General features: G+C 49.1%; 1 protein-coding gene across 1 annotated transcript; it reads left to right on the top strand.

Annotated features, from left to right (window-relative positions):
• Positions 1-1,207: 1,207 nt before the first annotated feature.
• LOC125705074 (E3 ubiquitin-protein ligase RNF38-like) lies at positions 1,208-24,111 on the top strand. Its single transcript, XM_048971415.1, is given in 14 exon segments — positions 1,208-2,695; positions 12,660-12,721; positions 15,648-15,841; positions 15,932-16,157; positions 16,245-16,409; positions 17,841-17,912; positions 17,914-18,009; positions 18,420-18,581; positions 18,888-18,991; positions 20,179-20,263; positions 20,946-20,985; positions 20,988-21,066; positions 21,283-21,382; positions 21,935-24,111. Coding segments are annotated over 14 exon segments (1,680 nt in total). The 5' UTR covers positions 1,208-2,463; the 3' UTR covers positions 21,998-24,111.

The following is a 24,111-nucleotide window of genomic DNA, read 5'->3' as shown; positions in this document are numbered from 1 at the left end:
CCCCCATCAATAACCCTAAAACATCCCCTTCCCCTTCCACTGCCTCGCCGTCTTCTTGTAAATGCTGGTGCCATTCCGGGTAAAAGAAAACGCCGTCCCTTGTCTGTAGCGCTTTATTTATGCTTGCTATCTGTATTCAAGTGAAAGAATTCACGTGAATGCATGCGAGAAGTGTCATATCCAGTCAAGGGCAGTGGGAAGAAAGGATGGGGGAGATGCAAGGGCAGCAACGCCCTGTAAATTACAAATTAATTCTGAACATTCTCAGTCAACTTATGTGCATTTATATATTTAACTAGAACTGTTTAAAGGTGAAAGGTCCCTTACACTTGAGAACAATGCTTCATTTTAATATAGTTTATACATTTATTTTTGCATTAACAACTTGAGTTTTTTTTAAAACATAATTTACATACAAATGAACACGATAAGTACTATACATTTTTTATAATTTACGAGTTAAGCATTAGGCTTCACAATTTTGACGTAAACATCTTATAACGGACTTCAGTTATTCCTAAAATTCGTGCACATCTGGCATTTTGCTTCTAAAACACAATGTAGCATTGTATAGGGAAAAAAAACAAATTTAATATTCAAGTACAGGCAGCGTAACCAAAACGGCAGCACCCAAAAGCACGTTACTTCAATGAACGAGTAAATAACAAATGTCACATGATTACTGCTCGAAATTTAGATCTGGGGATGCACTGAACCCACACGACAGGCTTCGTGATCAATCTCACGGGGAGTACTCTCTTCGTAAATAATTTACAACTTGCCTCGTCCCTGCCTTTGCATACCCTCTTGTTTTTACTCTCGCAAGACAAGAGTAATCGATAACTACAGTTTTATTTACAAGAGCAAGTAATACATTGTAAAATATGTAAAGTACACTAAAAAGATCACATATATGTATATCAAATAATATTTATTACAGGTTTTCAACTACCAACTTATGATGTGTGAAAACAGAAGCGCTAGTCACCGTTGCGCTCTGTCCTCGATGCATCTGGACTTATTGGAGATCTGAAATCTCATTGATCTTCCGTCACGTTTTATTGTGACGTCAGGCGAACACACACACACACACACACACACACACACACACACACACACACACACACACACACACACATTTGTGTGGGTAGCGAAGGGATATAAATCGAGCGACTGAAAATAACAGCGATTATTTTTCCTTTCCCCAGCGGGCTTCGTGGAACAGCTCTGTCCTTATGCTTGTTTTAATGTAAACTCGTTGGCCAATGCAAGGTTACTTTAAAGTGATAAACCATAATATTTAAATGCATAGAATAATAAACCATAGTATTTAAATTGGAATAAGGGATATTCTATCGAAATTTTCACTGAATGATTTTGTTAAGTAGGACACAACCTTTTACACGATAATAATAGACCTAACGGTGATTAAAACATAAACCATACACGGTTAAAAAAGTGAAGTCAGGTTATAGCTAGTCCCGTTTAAGGTAGCCCGCATTTAACTTCTGGTTTTGCACAAGTTGGATATTTACGCCCCTATTTGGCATTCCGCGTGTGTTATTATAGCGCTCGCACATGGGCTGCGAAGCCGTCCGCTGGCTTTTACGGAAGTAGCGTGTGTTTAGCTGTGCATGGCTAGGGAGGGGTGTGTGTGTCCCTTGTTTTTCTCAGCCTGTTGGAAAGTGGTTATCCAGCTGAAGCCGGGGAGGCAGACAGGAGCAGTCAGCGCAGGAGAAAAACAGAACAGCCTGGAGGGGAGGACAAATCAGGGGATTACCAGGCTGGGGAGTTACGTATTTTTTAAATACTTACCAGGATACATCCCTAAACACAAGGAAATAGACGCGCAGAGGGGGTTGGTTTACTGTGCTGTTTTTAAACACCCACCAGCAACAAAAACAAAAGGGGGCATAAATTAGGACAGGATTTTATTTTTAAAATGTGCGTTTTTTTTTTCTAAGCTGATTTTGCGTTGTAAAACGGGGAGTGGGGGAATAAATCAGTGAGTGAGACGTGGGGCGGAGATGAGAGGAGTCCAACGTGTCCCGATCTCTCTCTGAAGCTGAAGCCCCTTCGCCACGAACTGCCTGAAGTGCTTGAAACTACTACAGAGAGAGAGAGAGAGAGCAAAAGAGAGAGGGAGAGAGAGAGAGGGAGAGAGAGGGGAGGAGGAGCAGGAGGCAAAGGGGGAAGTCCAGGAGGAAATGCCAGTTGCCGCAGCTGGAGAAACCCACAGCCCAGGACCCCTGTGTTTATTCTCGGCCCCCATCCCGAAACGGGGTGATTAATGTGAGGGACGCGGGGGTATCGGTCGCAGGAGCAGGCCGATTACGGAGGCGTGAAGGGGTGGGGGGCAGGGGACTCGGGAGGCACAGATACACCGGCAGCGGGCTCCCACCAGCGCCTGGGTCCGTCTCCGTCGCAGTCTCGTCCGACCCCCCTCACCATCACCCACCGCCTATGGATCCACCGAGGACCCGATCGCGATCACGGTCTGGCTTTTACCAGTACGGCGTTAACGGCAGTGGCAACGTTACCGCCGGCGGCAGCATTGGTGCCGGCGGGGGCACCGGCACACACCGCCCCCGGCAGCACAGCCCCGGATGTGTGGCACTGACGGTGCACAGCCCCGCCGATGCACAGCGCTCCCAGGGAGGGAACCAGCCCGGTGCTCACAGAAGCCACGCTGCAGGTAATAAACATAACCCCCTCCCCCTGGTCCTTTCAGAAGCCCTGTTATGGGAGCTCACCCCCCGGCAACCTCGCGAATCAGGAGACGGCAGGTTATTTTTGCACGACTAGTTTGACGTTACTGTTGCCATTTCTATTTAAACATGTAGCTGATCTGTAAAGGAATCTCTTTCCCTGCTTTATTGCACATCGACACTTTAATCATGCCATGTTTAAATGTATGTTCTATTTCTACTAATATATTTACCTTTTAAAATCTCTTAGTTTGCGTTATGGAAATAAGATGTGTCACTCGTATTTTTTTAAATGCCATTTGCAAAACTCTTGCTTGCTCGTGTCGCATTTTTAAATATCGTAGCAGCTCATTGGGAAAAGTACTGGTACTTAACGAGTAGCCTGGAAATTGTCAACCCGTTGTGTTTTTTTTCCGGTGAGGGATTGAGTTCACATTTCTAATGTAATACTACACATAATTTATGTGCTTTTTAGTGTTAAGAGACTTTCACCCGTCTGTCTAATCAGGTTGATAGAAATTATTTAGGTTCTCTTATAAGAAGATCGATAGCTTAATCGAATTAACGTCATATTGTCAAACTTTCATAAGTATACGTGATATTCCGTCAAACTACTGAAGAGCCACTTAGGTTTTACTAAATATTTGTCTATTCTTTGTAAATAAAACATACCGTTTATTTGTTGCAAAGTTGAAAGGATGCATGTTTGTACGTGTTTCTTGATCATATAAACGGACGCAGTTTGCTTTTCTACCTTCTTAAAGTGTTTTCGGTGAAGAAGCTCAGCCTTGCTTTGCACCGACCATATATGCTGAAAGACCCTTTAACGTCTCGCCGATACTGTGAAGTAGTCATAGATTTTGGTTTTATCATTCACTTTTGTGCGTTACGCTGCACGTATCGGGTCTCTGTTTTGAACACATGCACTGTTGGACTACTCACCTTATTATACCATGAACAAGTATTATAACGAGTGAACGAATTGCGAAACATTCTGGCAATGGGAATAATTTTGGACCGGGTCTGGCCTCAGAGAGTCGCTGGGTTGTATACTTACGGAGATGAATGTAAACGCGGCAGAGCCGCCAAATTTCCTGTCTCTTAACACCAAAACTGGCGGCCTTTGAGGTCTTTTTCTGTTACCCGATTTTCTACGCAGAGATGAATTGTGCTCCTTTCTCTCCCATAACTTGCAAGCGAGTGGAGATTTTATGTAAGGGCGTCAGGCTTGGGGGAAAATGTGTCCGAAGACGGCTCTGATTTGCTTACTGAGTTCTTACCTCTCCTTTCCCCTCTTTTTTCTCCTCCTCCTGGATTTTTATCCAGGCCCACGTGAAAGCGTATGGTCAGCATTCTGCACTCTAGCCTCTCTTTCACATCACACACTGGGCCACTGTCCTCATGGATTGTATTCATGTTTCCGTGGGTCTTTCTCATATCCAGCCCTAAATCCCACTTTTTTCCCCCCCAGCTGGCTTTATTTCCAGATGTTCTGCCTTTGCAGCACGATGACGCTGGACATTTCACTTTGCTCTTAGTTTCTGTGCCACTGTCCTCCGGCAGATGAACTGTTTTCCTCACAGCTCCTGTCCTGAAGGCACTGAGGAAATGTGGTAAAACTGGGTTTCCCAATTTCCATCAAGTTGTTCAATACCTCACTGCATAGGTCAGTTTCCTCACATACGCATGGCTGGTGATTGAAATCCCACAGCTGTGTGTGTGTGTGTGTGTGTGTGTGCGCGCAGTTTGCATGATCTAGGCCGCTTATGTTGTGTAAGTTTTCCTCTGGGTCTTTGATATCCTCCAGCAGTCGAAGGCTAACCAGTGTGGTTAATTGGCTTGTAGATGAATTACTAATTAGCCAATAGTGTATGGTTGTGTGCAGCCTGAGATAAGTTGCTGGCTGTCTCTTTGCCTTGACTATGGTGTACGGTTAAAAAATATGTAGATGTCAACTTCGATGGGCTTTTTGGGAGGGTTTTGTCAAGTTTTTATTTTGTTCGAGGGATATTTAGAGGCTGACTCCGTGGAAATATTAACGATCACGTAACTCAACAACCTCTGCTATGCTGATGGTTCAGGAGAGGCCCAGTTGTAAGATACATGCAGACTGTAAATGGCTTCTTTGGGTTTCGGGCCACCTCAGTGGGCAGGCTGGTTCCCGGGTCTCTGTGGTAGCTATGCGCTTAGTCTTTGTGATTCAACCCAGTTTGCGCAAATGTTAACGCTTAGTTATGCTGCAAAACTACAAGGTACTGCAAATATATTTAGTTATTTTTGGTTTGTGTTTCATGATACTTAATAGTCACTGGGTGTTGCTCTGCCAAGTCATGTTTTGTCAAATTGTGGAAAAGGTTTTAAGGCGTTTTTGTTTTTGGTTGCTGTGTGGCCGGGGAAATTTTCCGTCTCTAGTGGAGCGGTCGGAGTAGTGTTTTGAGGCTTTGGAATCGGGTGATGTGGGCGTGGCCTGGGAACTGCCTTGCACTGGCCGTTTGGGGGCATCCTAGGGGTGTGGGGCTGGGCTCGCTGCTCTGGGGGCGTCCGCATCTTTCGCCCATTTTGTCGAGGTTTGGGTTAGCAGGGATTTAGAGGTTGTGGGTAGGGGTAGTTAGCACTGTTTCCGTGGGGACACAGCTGAGGTCAGGGGTGCAATATGGAGTGGGACTATTAAAGGAAAATGGACCATGAATGCAGGGTTTACTGGAGAGTTTCTATAATGAAGGTGTCCCGCCCAGAGCAGGATAACACAGGTGCAGGCTGGTAAAAAGGTGTGCAGAGTCCAGAGTCCATGTCAGGCTTCCCACCATCTTACATCAGCATTATATCCCCCCCCCATTAAGCAATTATAATCTCTGTGTGTATGACTGAACATATCTGAAGGTTTCCGCTTCCAGCTTTGGCCCTGAGTGATCTGCTGAGATGTTTTCTTTCGTGCTTGTTCCCAGTTGACTTTTGGTCTAGGTTCTAATGAAGTGTTTTTTTTTTTTAAAGTACATTTGTGTTCTTGTGATGAACTGCCGTATTGCTTCCCAGTTGCTATGGCTGCGGTATCCGTGGTTGCTTGGGCTTCTATTTGTTACTTTTAGACTGTTTATGAGAAGTTGGTGATCTGGGTTGAGACTCTGGTTTGCTGGTTTATGCTCTTTATAAACCCCTTAAGACGGCCCTCATGTCTGGTATCCTGGTAATATGTTAGTAATCTCCTTTTGTGCAATAGGGGGCACTAACCTGCCCTGCCCAATGACTGTAGGACGCAAGCATCACTGAGACATGTGGTTGAGGCGGTGTTTACCACCACTCAAGACACTCATTTGCGTGGAGCCCCCTGTGGGCCACAAACAGTCTCTACATAGGGGACCCCAAAGTGATTTTATTTTAGTGGGGCCCCCATCAAGCCACCCCTGACTGGGTTCTCGGATGTCCTGAGCTTGACCTGGGCGTGATCATTGTTTAGTGTCAGTATGTAGGGGAAGATTGCGAGGAGCGGGCGGGGGGGGGGGGCTGTTTGGAGGATTTGACCATTTAAGCTGTAAAAACGACCTCAAGTGCCCCCAACCCCCCTTGGCTTTTGCCTTGCCTGTGTGGTATGCCGTAAGGCGTGTGAGTTTCTGAGTCGCAGAGCTCTGGGGCTCCGTGCTGAACCAGGCTGTTCCAGCCGACCTCCCCGGGGCTGCTGGACCCTGAGACTTGCACCCCGACAAAGGAAGACATTTGGGGGTCTGAGTTCTGCGCAGTGACTGGTGCAAAGCACTTTGGGTGCCACAGCGGAGTACTGTGTGCCCCCCCATTGCTGGCCTTCTCTCTCTTTAGCCCCTGTTGGGTGGGTGGGTGGGTGTGTTTTTGTTTCTGCCTTTTTTTCTCTGCCCCCCCCGTCTCTTCAGCGCTTTGTCTTTCACACGCACATTCCGTATTGCCCCCCCCTCCATCCAGCCCCAGCCCCCCGCCCAACAAGGGGCTTGTTTTGCATGTGCAAGTGTGTCTGTGTGACTGTGTGCATGACTGTGTGTGTGTGTGACTGTGTGCATGAGTGTGTAGGAGTGTGTGTGTGTGACTGTGTGCATGAGTGTGTGTGTGTGTGACTGTGTGCATGACTGTGTGTGTGTGTGTGTGTGTGACTGTGTGCATGACTGTGTGTGTGTGTGACTGTGTGCATGACTGTGTGTGTGTGTGACTGTGTGCATGACTGTGTGTGTGTGTGTGTGACTGTGTGCATGACTGTGTGTGTGTGTGACTGTGTGCATGAGTGTGTAGGAGTGTGTGTGTGTGACTGTGTGCATGACTGTGTGTGTGTGTGACTGTGTGCATGAGTGTGTGTGTGTGTGTGTGACTGTGTGCATGACTGTGTGTGTGTGTGTGACTGTGTGCATGACTGTGTGTGTGTGTGACTGTGTGCATGACTGTGTGTGTGTGTGTGACTGTGTGCATGACTGTGTGTGTGTGTGACTGTGTGCATGACTGTGTGTGTGTGTGACTGTGTGCATGAGTGTGTGTGTGTGTGACTGTGTGCATGACTGTGTGTGTGTGTGACTGTGTGCATGAGTGTGTGTGTGTGTGACTGTGTGCATGACTGTGTGTGTGTGTGTGACTGTGTACATGACTGTGTGTGTGTGTGACTGTGTGCATGAGTGTGTGTGTGTGTGACTGTGTGCATGACTGTGTGTGTGTGTGACTGTGTGCATGACTGTGTGTGTGTGTGGCTGTGTGCATGAGTGTGTGTGTGTGTGTGTGTGTGTGTCTGAGTACCCAGGCCGGAATCCTGTGCTCTGTCTGGTGTGATTTTTACAGTCTGGGATGATGTAGGAACTGGGCTGCAGGAGGCTTCCTCAGTGTGATCCAGGTCGTTCAGTCAACAGGGTTTGATAGCGGCAGCAATAATAATGTAACCCTCCTCCCTTAAAAATAGTCCCAGGAGACCACACACCCCTGTGCTGTGCTGGCCTAGCATAAAAACTTAGACAATGCAGGGCATCACTCATTTTTGAAGGCTGGGGGGGGGGCACTCTGTTGAGGGTGTCCTCCATGTCCAGCTTCACGTTCAGCCAGCTTGCGAAGGCATTGAACACACAAGGCCTGGGCTGGAGAGATGCCCATCCCGGTCAGCTGACAGACAGCCCAGGCTTGATAGAATATTAATATTTTTAATTGTTATTATTTTTCGCAGGGGTTTAAAGGATATTTTCTCATGCATGCTCCCTCATTACTTACCTGTCTCTGTGCTGTGGGGGAGACAGACTTCCTCGGAACAGAGCAGTGATATTTTTTTAAAAGGATGTTACTTAAGAATGACCTTGTGGGAGGGAGGTCTGTTGCTGTAAATCCACAAGAATTTACCCTGGATGTGTTGGAGTGACGGGCACCCGGCGGCGGTGGAGCCTGCGGCCAGAGCACCTCACCCCACGCATCCCTAACCGCTAACCACGCCCACGCTACGTGCGTCTGCAGTACAGGAGGGTGGACTATCCGAGGGCAGAAGGCAGGGGGCGCCCTGGATGGGGTGCCAGTTCAGTGATCGGTACACACAATGCGGAAATGAGGCTCCAGTTTGCACAAGCGCCTGATCTTGGGCCGCGTGTGGAAGCAGGAGTATCCGGGGGAAACCTGCACGACGCACAGAGCCCTAATTATTAATCAGCTTCATTTGTATGTCTTATGATTCATTTTTTGAAAGCCTGAGCTCACACTGTTCAGTCGTCCCTGGCCCTTTATGTCTGACAATGGGCCGTCCCGCTTGCTTTGAAATCTGTACACAATCCTCCATAATTAATTACAGCTAGTCTGCTGATCCTTAATTAGGCCCTTAACATGTCCCTTGTTTCTTACCGTTTCTCGCCGTCCATTTCCCTTTTCATTGCGTTTGGCTTTCATCTGGCTCTCCGTCAACGCGGAAAGCTACCGAAACGACCCGTTTTAAAAATAAATTGAATTAAATCACGCACATTGCAGCTGTTTATATGTAGCAGGTAAAGAACTCCGCGTAAGCAGCTACTTCGCATGTTTTATTATAACCTCATGCGGCAGTAAATATACCGAGAATGAAGGGCGAATTGAAACAAACATACGGCTGTAAAATTGTAATTAAGGTTGGTTTACGAATTGCTTCGTAAATGTAAATATAAGTTATCGGAGTAATTTGTAAGACGCCTCTAACCTATGATAAACGTTAAAGATTCTTATTGGATTATTACTGCAAATTCATTGTAATTGTTTTATTTTGTCTCACTGCCTTTTACTATTCCATTCATGGTAATGTTATTTAAAGCATGACCCAGGGAGGTTTTTTTAAACTCTCGGTATTTTTATTATTATTATTATTATTATATATATATTATTTTTTTACTTTATTTCTCCGCTGCTGGATTCGTGATTTGGTAAGCGGCGAGCCAGTCAGCCTCTTGCAGTTTCCGTTGCCCTGCTTACCAGCCCCTGGCGGACACACCACTGTCCCAGTGGGTGGCGCTGTAGTTAAAGAACCGTCTTGTCACTTTCTGGACGCAGGAAGGAGGTTTAGGGATTGTGATGTGTTAAACCCCAAATAAATTACTGAGCTCAAAAATCGCTAAAGTTAAAAAGCCTTGATACTCCCTTCAGTGTCTGTTCCTCTAAAACACTATCTAAACGGTTACACAGGGAATGTTTACAATTTGATTACGGTGGGTCAGGATTTATATTAACTAGTCATTTAATGATTCGTAGACTAATATCATTTAGCCTTATTCTTTTCATCATGTTTAAAGTACCATCCACCATTATCAATTCAGGGTAGTGTAGCATATCCCAGAATCCTCTCCTCTGTTCCCACAATTCCCTTCTGCTCCTCATCACTCATAGGACCAGCTGTGGGTGTATTCCACTTCACTGCTTTGATTTCTCAGCAGCTGATGCTATTATGGGTACTTCGGTAGGTTGAAAATCTGGATTCCTCATCTGACACCTGCCCTGGGACTCGAACCAGCAACCTCTTGGACATGAGGCAAGTGCTGTACTTTCACAGACATACTTATGTATACATATTTCACCTCCATTACATAGAGGGCTGTATATCCAGCCTTCACAAATACACAAGGCTCCTTGCGAGAATGACCAGGAAGGCCGTACGCCCTCATTGGCTGTGTGTTGCCGTGACTGCGGGTCACATGACCGAAGCACCACTCCTGCCTACATTCCTGGCTCTTTAAGTAGATTTGTCTGGTGATGCGATGGCTTTCAGGGTGGGGGAACTGGAGCGAAAGGGATCGATTCGGAGTGGGGGGAGCCAGCGAGTGGGGTGTGAGGATACGCTGAGGGGGGGGCAAAGAGCGGCGCAGCTGGTCTGGGAGGGGGAAAGAGCAGGTTAGTAACATGTTATGCGAGTCTCTCAGGGACAGATCGATGACCGTAGCCCCCCGCTGCACCCCCCTGCATGTCTTTTAGCTGCACGGCACCCCACTGATTCCCATCTACTGGTGCTCCATCACCACATGAGCTAACACCCCCACGCAGCTCCCATCCTCAGAGTCAGGGGAGCCAGGTGAAGGACACGCATCCTGCGCATCATAATTCTGTTTGCCACCAGGTAATCACATGACCGAAGCGACGCCCCTTTACCACGCTGCCCAATCAGAGCTTTAAGATCCTGCCCATTAAAAGGGGGGGAGGGATGGCCGTCTGGATGCCTCTGAATGGCTGGTGCCGATCAGGCCTTAGTCCAGCAGACCAAACACACATGTTTCAAGAGGTGCTTTGATCCCATCTCTCCTTCATCTCCCCCTTTCCTTTTATGCACCCCCCGCCCCAGCTGTGTGGATTCAGTGTTTGGGAGAGTGTGTGCTACACTGTGTGTGTGTGTGTGTGTGTGTGTGTGTTTACCACCAATCAAATCACATATTTGCCCCCTACTGGGCATAGACAGTCACTACACTAAATATTTACTTAATTAGGAGATGCTGAAGCAGGGAGTATTTCTGAGCAATATTTTTTTCTGGGGCCCCAAGGTGACGTTCTATTGGGGCCCCAGGAGCAGCAAATCAGCCCCCGTGTCTCTGTGCACTAAATGGGCTAACAGGTCGCTCTGCTTCTTCTTCTGCCCTTCGTCGTGACGACGTGTGAATCTGTAACTCAATCTGTCGCAGAGCCATCTCCGTTGTCCTTCACCATGCTGTTTTAATGGGGGGGGGGGGGGGGGGGTCATCCTTTTCGTGCTTGAAGCTCCTGTCATGCCGGCGTTTGCAGCTGATTGATTGAGCAGCCAACAGTGTGGCATTGAGGTGGGGTGGGTGTTTACAGCTGATTGGCCGTGTGACATTGAGGTGGGAGGAGTGTTTACAGCTTACTGGCCGTGTGGCATTGAGGTGGGATGGGCGTTTGCAGCTGATTGGCTGTGTGGCATTGAGGTGGGAGCGGCGTTTGCAGCTGATTGGCTGTGTGGCATTGAGGTGGGAGCGGCGTTTGCAGCTGACTGGCCGTATGGCATTGAGGTGGGAGGGGTGTTTGCAGCTGATTGGCCGTATGGCATTGAGGTGGGAGGGGCGTTTGCAGCTGATTGGCTGTGTGGCATTGAGGTGGGAGGGGCGTTTGCAGCTGATTGGCTGTGTGGCATTGAGGTGGGAGGGGCGTTTACAGCTGACTGGCCGTATGGCATTGAGGTGGGAGGGGCGTTTGCAGCTGATTGGCCGTGTGGCATTGAGGTGGGATGGGCTTTGCAACTGATTGGCTGTGTGGCATTGAGGTGGGAGGGGCGTTTGCAGCTGATTGGCCGTGTGGCATTGAGGTGGGATGGGCGTTTGCAGCTGATTGGCTGTGTGGCATTGAGGTGGGAGGGGCGTTTACAGCTGATTGGCCGTGTGGCATTGAGGTGGGAGGGGCGTTTGCAGCTGATTGGCCGTATGGCATTGAGGTGGGAGGGGCGTTTGCAGCTGATTGGCCGTGTGGCATTGAGGTGGGAGGGGCGTTTGCAGCTGATTGGCCGTGTGGCATTGAGGTGGGAGGGGCGTTTGCAGCTGATTGGCCGTGTGGCATTGAGGTGGGAGGAGATCCAGAAGGGGATGCCTTCGTTTGCTCATAATAAATAATAATAATTCTTAATAATAATAATATGAGCAAATTAGACATACTATGAGGACTAAACCAACAGTCATAATTACTGTATTACTGTTATTTGGATTAATATTTTTTCAAATTTGTTCGCAATTTATTATGTTTATCCACCATTTATGTACACTTTCATATTGACATATTTCTAGTATTTGCAGTATTTAGTCGCTGTTGTTGTGGGAATCTGAACACAAGTTTTCCACTCACCTGCGGTCCACCAAGTGTCAGGTGACGTGACGTGTAAAGTGATTTGATTGGACGTCTCCGGGACCCGGGGCGCGTGTCACTTTCCCTGTATAGGCAGATCCCTTGGCCACACCCACAGCTGGCACCTCACAGCCGTTACAGAAAAACTATTCCCCAGTATCCTCAGCCTTTGTTTGACTTTTAAAAGGATGTCTTGTCCTCTCCTCTTTGACGTGTTTGGTAATTGTGTGACTATAATAGAAAATGCGGATTTGTAAGTGAAGTCTTTTGAACAGATTTCTTGGTCATTTTGTGTTTTAAAGTTGATGTTAAAATGAAGGGAACAGTTCCTTTAATCTGGTATTTAATGGAATATAACCTTTCTCTCAAGTCTTGCGCATTTCTGAACAAAGGAAAATCAAGGTTAGCTATTGAAAGCCTGGGAAAGGATACCGGCAGAACTTTAAAATGCTAATTTTTGCTCAAATGGTTTGTATTTATCCTTTTAGGTTGTTTCTCTGGTGCTATTTTTGTGTCTCAGTGTTATTTCCGTCGTGGTTGTGTCTCTGTTGCCATGGATAAGTTTGGTCCTTCCTCTGAAATGACCCAGGATGACGCCCCCCATGCCAAGCTGTCACGCTACGACCGACTAGCGCGGTAGCACCAAAGCTAAGTCCTTGTTCTCTCCACCTGCAGGGGGAGTCAACACCAGCTTCGGCCGCTACCCTGAGAGGGCATGCAGTGACGAGAGTGACAAGGTGAGGGCACTGGCTGTGCATGAACTGCTGGGGCATGGGGGGGGGGTTGGGATTACCTGTTGGAGGAAGAAATAACAGCTTCGTGGCTGTGTTTTGGGGCGGGTGTATAGATGTAAAGTACTGGTGTGACCTTTAGGGGGCGCTAGATTCCATTGGGTTTCTGCTTGGCATATGTCAATGGCAGGAGACCCAGAGATCTCCAGGAAGCTCGGAATAATGCTGTGATGCCAGATACATGCATTCTCACCTCCTCTTACACCTGCATTAACTTGTCTGTCTGCCTAGGATTTACATGACTGACTGGTTTTTGGCACCTCCCCCCCCAGAAAAATAAAACAAACCGTTATGTGTCTGTCCTCCCTCCTTTTTCCCCTTCCCATGATGCCATGGAATGTACCATTATGTGCTTGTGGGGGAAGGCTGTTCTCATTCTGCTCTGTGCTGTTCTCTGTGGGATTGCCCAGGGTGGGATTGCCCCCTTCTGACACACACTGAACCCCCCCCCCCCCCCCAACGCTGGCTCTCGCTGGAGTTGGTGGCTGTACTGAGGCGTGGGCGTAGTTGGGCTGAGGCACGGCTGTGTCACCCCCCCCCTGTCCCCGGATTCCACCGTGCAGTCCTGCCATGACAGGAAGTCCCGGCTTAGCCCCTTCCTGTGGGCGGGAGTGTAGGCGTGTTTGTCTTCCTGACATGCTATGTAGGCCGGAGGTGTCTGGCTCAGCGGCTCAGGATACTGCCTGTAATCAGAAGGCCGCCGACTCGTATCCCAGTTCCAGCAGAGTGATGTCACTGTTGGGCTACTGAGCAAGACCCTTGACCCCGAAATGCCCCAGGGACTCTTCTCTGTATGTCACTTCACATAAAACTGCCAGCTAAATAAATGTAATGTAATATAGTGCTGTTTGTTAGGGTTGTTTCATGTGTATATTGTTGATGTGAAATTTCCCAAATGATACCTAAACAAAGTATCTGTTTTTATTTTGGGTCTTTGTTTACATCGATTAGCAAACGGGATGGCTGCTGTAAGCCCGCCCTCAGTGTACAGACATGCATAGCGGCCAATCATGTGCCAGTGGTTAGTGGATGCCTTATCCAGGTTGGCTTACGGGCACAAGGCCCCGCTCCTCGGCTCACCTTTCGGAGGGGCTTTTGAAACTGAGCATTGACACGGCAAAACCGGCATCCTGGTTTGCCTGTGGGCCCCGTGGGTGGGATGGTGATTGGGGTCACACTGCTAATGGTAACGCGGTGTGAGCATTTGTGATTTCGTATGAGAATGTTTATCCTGCCCTGCTGTGCGACGAACCCCATAGACTTACTTATGATGTAATGAACAGTGGTAGGAAAAACTGTTAGAAGATTCTGGAACTGCTGATTACACTTGCACAGTGGGTTGGAGGAATTTTAGGCCGTTCCTTGTTTCATTTCACTGATATTTCTGGACTCTTATCTGAACCCTCTTCCTGTCTGTCTTCTCTCTCTCTGCTCTCTTTGGGTCATGGAATTGTCTCCCAGTACGATTGGGGTCTGGACCTTGACTGGGTCGCCAGAACACATTGTGTTGAGGCCACTCCGATGTCGATTCAGGTCATTGTCTCGTCGCATCATCCGACTTCCATGAAGCTTCGGTTGACGGGCTGCTGGCCTGACGTTCTCCTGTGAAATTCCTCAGTAGCATTTTGGGTTCATTGTTCCCTCAGTGACAGCAGGCAGGCTGGGCCCTGAGCTCGAAAATCAGCCTGACACAGTGAGGCTACCTCCTCCACGCCTCGCACGTGGGGTGAGGTTTCGCTGCTGGTCTGCAGAGCTGGGTTCCCTACGAACATCACTTTGCATGTTTCCAGTAAAGAGGTTCAGCTTCTGTCTCCTGTGTCTGGAGAACATTGAGCCGGAAGCACCTGGTCTTCAAAGAACTTAATGACGTGCAGCATTGTGTTTTAGGCCCTGTCAGTTACTCCCCCCCTCCAGCCATGACTGCCAGTGGACCCCCTACAAATACTAAATCACAGAACAATAATGAATGGAAGTTTTGGGCGCCCCCTGTATGTCACTGACTGTCACTACACTAGGGGGTGGTGTCGGACCCCAAAGCCACTTTTGGAGTGGTACTCCAGAGAACATAAGCTTGCCCCTGCTTCCGTGAGCTCCAGTGGTTTTCTTGTACTGGATATGGGAACAGGAACCTGTGGCAATTGCAGAGGTTCCAGCAGGTATCTCCTCTTAGCCAGGGGTTGATCCTCATCTCTGGCAGCACTGGATGTCGCGCTCCTGCCGTGATCCTTACCGCACTTCTGCCCCTCGGGAGAACAGAAAGACTCCGGACTCCTGAATTCTGTCTGACAGTAGTGATGGACGCCCAGGTCATTATAAATCCGACTGCAGCTCCTTCCAGTCTGTGCTCCTCTGGAAATTTCATACTGGGATGGAACAGCATATAACCAGGACTGTGAGACTGGGTAAAAGTCAGGCCTGAGTTGATCCTAAAGATTCACGTACTTTTTCCACCAGCAACCTTGATGTTTAGACCATTTATCCAGTAAAGATACGTAACTGGAAAATACCATGTTTGTTAGTGTCTTTTTGTGTCTTATGACTTTGATGAAGATCAGAATGCATTTTAGATGCTTTCTGAGGAAGGAGTTCAATGTTTCACTTGCAGCTATAGCATGCCCCCCCATCCTGCTCTCTGTAATGGGTCATTCCAATTGTACATATGATATACTACTGTGCCTCCCTGCTCTCTGTAATGGATCATTCCAACTGTATGTCTGATGTTACATTAAATATATTCCCATCCCGTGCTTTCCATAATGGTACATTCCAACTGTATGTATGATGTAATATGCATTAGTGTGCCCCCCGCCCCCAATAATGGTACATTCTGACTGTATATATGATGTAACGTACATTAGCGTATTTCCCACAGGGTGACGGCAGTCCCCGGCCGAAGAGGCAGCGCCTTTCCCAGCAGTCTGGCCTGGAGCTGGTGTCGGCCCCTCCCCCCACGCCCTCACCGCCCATGCGGCCATGGGAGCTGCCCCCCAGCCGGCGGCCGCATGTGCACCCGCCTGCGCACTACCCCACCGAGCGCTGCCACACGCCGGCCCGCCACCCCCGCAGGTGTCTGCGTGTGTCATGTGTGTCATGCGTGTCATGCGTGTCATGCGTGTCGCTACACCAATGAATGCTAACCCTAACTCCCCCCCCCAGCCCCCCAGTACGACGGCAGCGCGGATGGCGGGAGCGCCACCCTCGGCACCACGGCCCCTTAGGGGTGGGGCAGGATGACAGCTACCAGCACCCGGCACAGAGCTTCCCATACAGGCCCCCCCCGCAGGGCCCCGAGGACCCCAGGGCCTTCCACCCCCCCGCACTCTCCCCCCGGCTGCTGCACCCCCAGCAGCAGAGCACCATGATGGTGGACCTGCATGACCAGGTGAGGTGACCCCCTGCTTAAATCGGATTGTGCTCCATTAACGGGAGGCTGTGTGTATTTAAGCAGCCCCCCCCCCCTCACCCCCAGCTGCAGCAGGGCTCTGTTCCTGTCTCCTACACGGTGCCCCCCGGGCTGCCCACCCCCCTCTGCACGGGGCAGCACCTCCCCGCCTGCTCCTCCCAACAGCAGGTCCCCGGGTGCTCGGTGCTCTTCAGTGGGCAGCACTACCCCATGTGCAGCGTGCCGCCGCAGGTGGGTGCCGGTCTGTCCGTCTGCGCATGCCTGTGTCTGTCTGCGTCTGCCTTACTCTGTCTGTCTGTCTGTCTGTGTCTGTCTGACTGTGCCGGTCTGTCCATCTGCGCATGCCTGTGTCTGTCTGACTGTGTCGGTCTGTCTGTCTGCGCATGCCTGTGTCTGTCTGCGCATGCCTGTGTCTGTCTGCGTCTGCCTTACTCTGTCTGTTTGTCTGTCTGTGTCTGTCTGTCTGTGTCGGTCTGTCTGTCTGCGTCTGCCTTACTGTGTCTGTCTGTCTGCATCTGCCTTACTGTGTCTGTCTGTCTGTGCCGGTCTGTCCGTCTGCGCATGCCTGTGTCTGTCTGCGTCTGCCTTACTCTGTCTGTCTGTCTGTGTCTGTCTGACTGTGTTGGTCTGTCTGTCTGCGTATGCCTGTGTCTGCCTGCATCTGCCTTACTGTGTCTGTCTGACTGTGTCGGTCTGTCTGTCTGCGTCTGCCTTACTGTGTCTGTCTGTCTGTGTCTGTCTGACTGTGCCGGTCTGTCCATCTGCGTATGCCTGTGTCTGTCTGCATCTGCCTTACTGTGTCCGTCTGGCTGTGCCTGACTGTGCGTATTCCTGACAGTATCTGCCTGTGTCTGTCTGTCTGTCTGCATTTGCATGTCCATCTGCATCTCCCTGCATATGTCCCAGTCTCCCAACCTGTTTGTCTGCGTCTGCCTGTTTGCATCTCTCTGATTCTGCTTGTCTGTGTCTGGTGGAGTCTGCCTGTCACTAAATACCCACAGTTCACTCTTCATTAGTTGCCATGGTAGCCTTTGGGAGGCTGATCGCCCCGAATCCTGCGGTCCCTGGTGCTGCGGTGTGGGAATTTCGGGGAGGTTCAGTCATAAACCTGCACGTTTTATGGTTTATGTCGTAACTGTGCTGTTGGAAGCGAGCTTTGCGTTAGCGCGTTTCATGGCCTTTATTAAGCTGTAAAATATAAGTGTAGTGTTGAGCACAGCAGCCTGCAGCTCACTGCCATAGTGCCATCTTTATTGCAGATGTTCTCAGGATAACGCTGAAGATTTGGGCTTCCCAGCCCCTCTTAATGCATCAGCTGTCGCTGAAGGGAATCGCACATGCTGCGCGTCTGGGTCTGCGCAGCTGCAGTAAAGATGGAGCTGCATCCCCTGCGTTCCAAGTGGCATTTCTGCCGTGTGCATCAGCGCAGTGTATGAGGGAGGGGTTTCGGTGATTCTCTGGCCCCGCCCACAAAGTCCCTTCACCCCCCCCCAATGTTTCAAAAACTAATAGAGTCAGAAGACCGTAGGTAACTGGCTAGTGAGCGGATGATGCTGCTTTAGGAACATATTAACTTAATATTTAGTGTAGTGACAGTTTGTGGCCAGCAGGGGGCAACAAATCCACTCTGAATCCCCCCCCCCCTCTCTGTCTGTCTCCCAGGTTCTGCAGGCCTGCTCTGTCCACCACCTGCCCGTCCCCTACGGCTTCCCCTCCCTCCTGTCTGCTGAGACCGCCATTCCTCCTGCATCCGTCACACGTGTCACACCACCCGGCCCACCTGCCCACCCCCGGGCACATCGTACCCTTCCAGACGCAGCAGTCCCGCTCGGTGAGTCCCATCTCCCCCCCCCCCCCCCCCCGTCAAAGCGAGATGACACATGAGACACACGAGAAAAAGCTGTTGTTCGGACGGCATCGTGCTGCTGAGGTTTCGATGTCTCGGCTGGTTAATTTAGCGAGACCGTCTGATAGCTGAATGAAATGATATATCAGGGTGTGCAGGAACGGCTGCTGAGGAGGCTTTGAGTAACAGGAACCATTGGCGGGGTTTTACACTGCTCAAATCGCTAGTTTGCGTGCAGCCCCTGAAGTTTGGGGGCCCCCTGTTGGCCACAAACAGTCACTACACTACACTGAAGTACCATTTTTGAGTGAAGCCCAGAAACGACAAAACCGGTGACCTCTGACCTTAACCTAGCCTAGTGTGCAGCTGTGTCAGAGCCTGTCTCCTCACTGCAGGCACTGCAAAGAATTGAGAATGAGGTCGACCTTCTCGGAGAGCCCCTCTCAGTGGGTGGGGCCTTCGGCTACCCCCAGTCGGCACACCCCAGCAATCTGCCCCCATCTTCACAGATGCCCTTCCTCTCCCATGACCCGCTGCCCCAGGAGCTGTTCGGGGTGGTAAGACCCGCCTCAGGGCGGTAATTTAATCATCTGCCTCATGGCACTTAGTACAATGAACTCCCTGGCAAATTTGCCAGTCTGGGTAACAATAAGTTACAGTTGAAAAGGTAAAGGTAGCATTTGTTTGTGCTGCTCCCATGTCAGGAAACTCTGTTGTCCTTTAAACCACAGAATCAGCTGACGGCACCTGCTTTAATACCTGTCTTTGGCCCTTATGTATGGTGTTTAAGACAGTTTTTGAATATTTCTCATGTTTTATCACTAGCTGCATACTGACGGTGTTTTTGTTCCCCCCTCAAACAGCCCTATCCTCACTTCATACCTCGACGGCTCACCGGACGCCGGTACCGCTCCCAGCAGCCCCTGCCCCCGCCCCCATACCACCCCAGCTTCCTGCCTTACTTCCTGTTAGTATCATCTTCCAATCACAAACGCTGTTACTTAGAGATAGCAAAGACAAGGCCAGCTATTGGTGCTGATCATTCTAATATACGGACATGCTATTAAGTAATAGGAAACCCTACCTGAAAGGTGTTGTAGCGTGTGACTACATCCTGTCACGGGCATTTTCACTTGAGTTCAGAAATATTTGTAATTGGATTTTAATTCTTCTGTAGTCCAATTTAAGGGGGCAGTGAGTGGCTCAGTGAGCTAATTCTGTGTGTCTGTGATCAAAGCATCGCAGGTCTGAACCCCAGCTTCCACAGAACAGTCACATGTCTGTGGGTCCTTCAGCAAGGCCCTTTGCCCCCCAGCTCCGGGGGCGCTGCACATTAGCTGACCCTGTGCCGTGACCCCCCCAAGCTATGAAGAGTAAGACGGGGTCAGCAAAGGGAAGCATTCCAGTGTACCTATAGAAGTGGCACAATATATACAAAATATTGCAAATTTATTGTTTTTTATAACAAAAAATATTTACTTCATTCATTTAGAAATAATATATATCACATGACAAACAACCAGTAGTGTTAAATGAAACATTAATTTCAAAACCAAATTGCAGTTTTAATGGAACTATTTGTAGTTGGAAAGTTCATTGACAAGCAGCCTCATTGGTGGCTTTTTAATTAGTGACGCCTTTGCAATAACATAAAAACACCAGACATTCGTGTTTACCGTCCCTTTGGGAACCAGTGACTACAACAGCAATTAACAGCAAAATGGCAAGAACAGAACTGAATGAGGTGGTCAGAAAATGACTAATGAACAGGAAACGTCTGTGTGGGTGATATGTGCAGATATGTTACACATTGTCAGCAGGCTTCTGTTGTGAAACCAATACATTTGTAATATTATTACAGGTAAAGTGTCCCCGGACTTTGTCAGCACTGTGTAAAAAGTGGTACAAAGTAGTACAAATGTCTGTGTGCTTTTAAGCTGTTAGGCGGCACCGTGATTCTGTGGGTAGCTAAATGACCCCCCACCCCTGGTCTGTGAGAGTGGAGGTCAACACCCTCCCAGTCTGTCTCTGGGTCCCACCCCCGGTCCATGCTGTATGTACATTCTTTGTCTGCCTTGTGCACTGTGACTGAGGTGTGTGTGTGTGTGTACACTGTCGGAGAGGTGTGTGACTGTGCTGCTCCTCTCCCCTCAGCTCCATGCTCCCGGTCCAGCCCAGCGTGGGACCTGCCATCAGCCTGGAGCTGGAAGTGGACGACGGAGAGGTGGAGAACTATGAGGTCTGCATGGTGCCCAACATCACATTTATTCCTGTTACTGACCACACCCCTCTCCCATTGGCCCCTCACCTCATCTCATACTGCCTGTTACTGACCACACCCCTCTCCCATTGGCCCCTCACCTCATCTCATACTGCCTGTTACTGACCACACCCCTCTCCCATTGGCCCCTCATCTCATATTGCCTGTTACTGACCACACCCCTCTCCCATTGGCCCCTCACCTCATCTCATACTGCCTGTTACTGACCACACCCCTCTCCCATTGGCCCCTCACCTCATCTCATACTGCCTGTTACTGACCACACCCCTCTCCCATTGGCCCCTCATCTCATATTGCCTGTTACTGACCACACCCCTCTCCCATTGGCCCCTCACCTCATCTCATACTGCCTGTTACTGACCACACCCCTCTCCCATTGGCCCCTCACCTCATTTCATACTGCCTGTTACTGACCACACCCCTCTCCCATTGGCCCCTCACCTCATTTCATACTGCCTGTTATTGACCATGGATGCATGGATGAAATCTGCTCTGTTTTTAGGCTGATCCGTATGCTGGGCATGTTTCCCAGTAATGAGATTCTTGCAATGACCATTAGTCTGTAATGAGGGAACAGCGGGTGAGAGTGCTTCCGAATGATTGATTGACATAATGCCCCCCCCCCCCCCCCCCCCACCAGGCCCTGCTGAACCTGGCTGAGCGACTGGGGGAGGCCAAGCCCAGGGCCTGACTAAGGCCGACATCGAACAGCTGCCTTCCTATCGGTTCAACCCCAACAACCACCAATCGGAGCAGACGCTGTGAGTGAGGGCAGGGCCTTGGGGCGGGGGGTGGGGGAGGTAGGAGGCGGGGAAGATACTCTGGGGGAGGGGCTATGACTGAGGACAGGGGCTGGGGCAGACCCCCCCAGACGTGGGAGTGTGGCCTCGGCTGGAGCCGGAGGAGCAGTGAGGATCTGGGATCTGCAAAGTCCGGATGCAGACAGCGCCTCACAGCTGCATCAATTCGCATTGCAGGTGCGTCGTCTGCATGTGTGACTTTGAGTCGCGGCAGCTCCTGCGCGTCCTGCCCTGCAGCCACGAGTTCCATGGCAAGTGCGTCGACAAGTGGCTCAAGGTGAGTTTGCAGGACGGAATGGCACCCCCAGCCCCCCAAGACCAGCCCTGGCGGCTGGCATCTAATTTACCCGTTCTGTCTAGATATTTATACCCAAAGTCCTTCTTTCCAGAGGTAACGCAGCCCTCACAGGCACTGAACATGCTGCGTTTTTATTAATGTGTTTTTTTTTCCCTCCGGTCCCTCGGTCAGTGTTTGCCAGGAACATAAATAGGGGCGGGGCCACAAGGGGCACCAGGAGCAATTTGATAGGCTCCCGGAGTGCCCCTCCCCTGTCACTCACCGATTCAAAACACACCATTGTGTGAATTATGGCCCCTCTTATGCCCCCATCTTAAAATAGAAACGCTAATATCGCCCCCTGGTGTTGACTCTACAGCAGCACCATGATTTTAACTATAGTGAAATTTGTATACTGCCGTCTCTATGGTGATACTTGGCATTTAGTGGTAAAAAAAAACATCACTTTCATCACCTTGAGGCATAAAACGACTGGGGAGCTAACGACATACTGCTTTAATCAGCAGTCCTTACCCCATCTCTTGTCCGCAGGCCAACAGGACGTGTCCGATATGCCGAGCCGATGCCTCTGAAGTCCACCGGGACTCGGACTGACCTCCCGCGCCGCCAGCTCGGCCCACACCCCTGCGTAACAGACTCCAAAGATGATTATCGGATACCCAGCTAGCGTTCGTGTCGCCTGTCCTGTTCCTCAGACGGGTTCTCCCGGTTCCGCCCATACACTAACATTCCCGGCCGTGTTGCCGCGATTTCGAGAAGGTGTGGCCGATCAGCTGGACTCTGACCACGAGCCTTGTCCCTGGTCTTTTTATACGATGTTAGCAAATATATCAAATGTTTATGGGGAGAGAGAGAACTTTTATTATAAGCGAGAAATTTAAAGCGTATTTTATACACGCGAGTGCCGGTGTGAGTGGTATTTCAGTTATGAAACGGTGAACTGCCGTAAACGCATTGGACTACTGTGAGCTGTGTGTGTGTGTGTGTGTGTGAGCCTGAGCACCTCTGGCTTCCTGTGTTAATTTATACAATGTGTGTAGTGCAGTACACTGGCCGTTCTGCCTCTCCCTCTCCCCCTTTCTTTGTCTCAAGTCTGGTATGGCCTGTAGGGGGCGTCGTAGAGACCAGGGCATTGTTCTGTACCTTTAAATGGTCCCGATCGTTCTGTTTCCACACCGGCTGTGTGCATCTTTTTTTTTTTTTTTAAATCCCTTTGACTTGAACCCTGGTCCTGTGGAAGCGTCTCCATGTTACCGACAGCATATTCTCCTGTGACCAGTGTCTCGAGGCCCTTCAGGAACATTTGAATAGTCCTGTTCAGAGTTCTCTGCTGTGGTTCTCCTGGGTTCTTGTGGGGAGTGCGGGTGCTAGCAGGCAGAATCCAGCCACTGAAAACTCCTTCGGTCCATCCAGCTGGCCTTTGGATCGAGACCTCACTGGGACCGCATGGAGATCTCCTTCATTTTCACACTCCTATTTTGAATATAGTAGGAAACTGCATTTTTTTTTTTTTTTTTATTGTTATTAATGTTCGTTATTGATTTTGGGCACAAGCTGCTTGCTAGGGAACTTGCTCAGGATCGGTTCTGGGTCTGGTCCACTGTGAACACCTTCTGAACCTGATCATGGTTCCTCAAAGGTCACCCTCAATCTAGACTATGATAGATTACCTCCTTTGAGTGGACCCTTGATACCAATGACTGAATTCATTCTCCTCCTATTAAAAAAGGAGGAGCCACATGCCCCCCCCCCCCCCCCCCCCACATTTATTTTATTTAACAGGCGCTTTTTGTCCAAAGAGACGTACGAATGAGGCAAGTAGCTCATTATAGGAATTCGTGGAGTTTTCCATTTCTGTTTCATTTTGCCATGATGCTGAACATCTGCACGATAGTATTACAAAATATTATTTTATTATAATATGCTGTAACTCCGCCCCCCCAAGCGTCATTTTACCTCTCCCCATATCCTTAGAATAACCAATTTGAGATCAGAAACCTACAGTGTCTTAATATATAAGATGCCTTTCAGAATCTCTCCAGTGTTGAGACGTGAGTGTTGTTAATCGTACGTTTAATTATATATTTTTTGAGTGTGGAAGAGTTTCTTTTGCTGTATTGGGGTGGGGGGGGTGATTGTCTGTGACTTTGGTAGCCATTTTCTCTCTCCTGCTTGGTACATCTGCGGTTACCTCATTCTATGGTGTTTGTGCTTTCAGAACATGCTAACCCAGTATGACACCGCCTGGCGTGTGTGTGCTTCCTGTATTAAAATTCAGTTTCCTCAATTGACGTGACGTTGCAGCATTATGTATCACACAATGAACTAATGATTTGATGGACTGATACAAAAGAATAATTTGAACAGTTTATATTTTTTAATCAAACTAACATCACTGCTGCAATGAGCATTTCTAATATTCTATGTGATTTTGCTTTTGGATTTGAGAGGATGGTTCTGTAATAAATATATATCTGTATAACATAGACTTACAGTACTGCTGTGTTATACTTAGTCTGTGCGGTTTGGCGGGGGGGGGGGGGGGTGTCTGTGTTTGGGGAGGGGGTTATGTATATATTATGTTGCGGGGACCAAATTTATTTTGATGTTTTGGGGAGCACCTTTTCAGTTCCCACAAGGAGAAACTCAATTTAATAAAAATCTGTGACTGCAATAAAATAATAAAAAAAAAACTCAAAATGTCAGAA

This window comes from Brienomyrus brachyistius, chromosome 12 (assembly GCF_023856365.1).
Source record: "Brienomyrus brachyistius isolate T26 chromosome 12, BBRACH_0.4, whole genome shotgun sequence".
Taxonomy (NCBI): Eukaryota; Metazoa; Chordata; class Actinopteri; order Osteoglossiformes; family Mormyridae; genus Brienomyrus; species Brienomyrus brachyistius.
The sequence above is the reverse complement of the archived record's forward strand: the minus strand, read 5'-3'. Positions and strand labels throughout refer to the sequence as shown.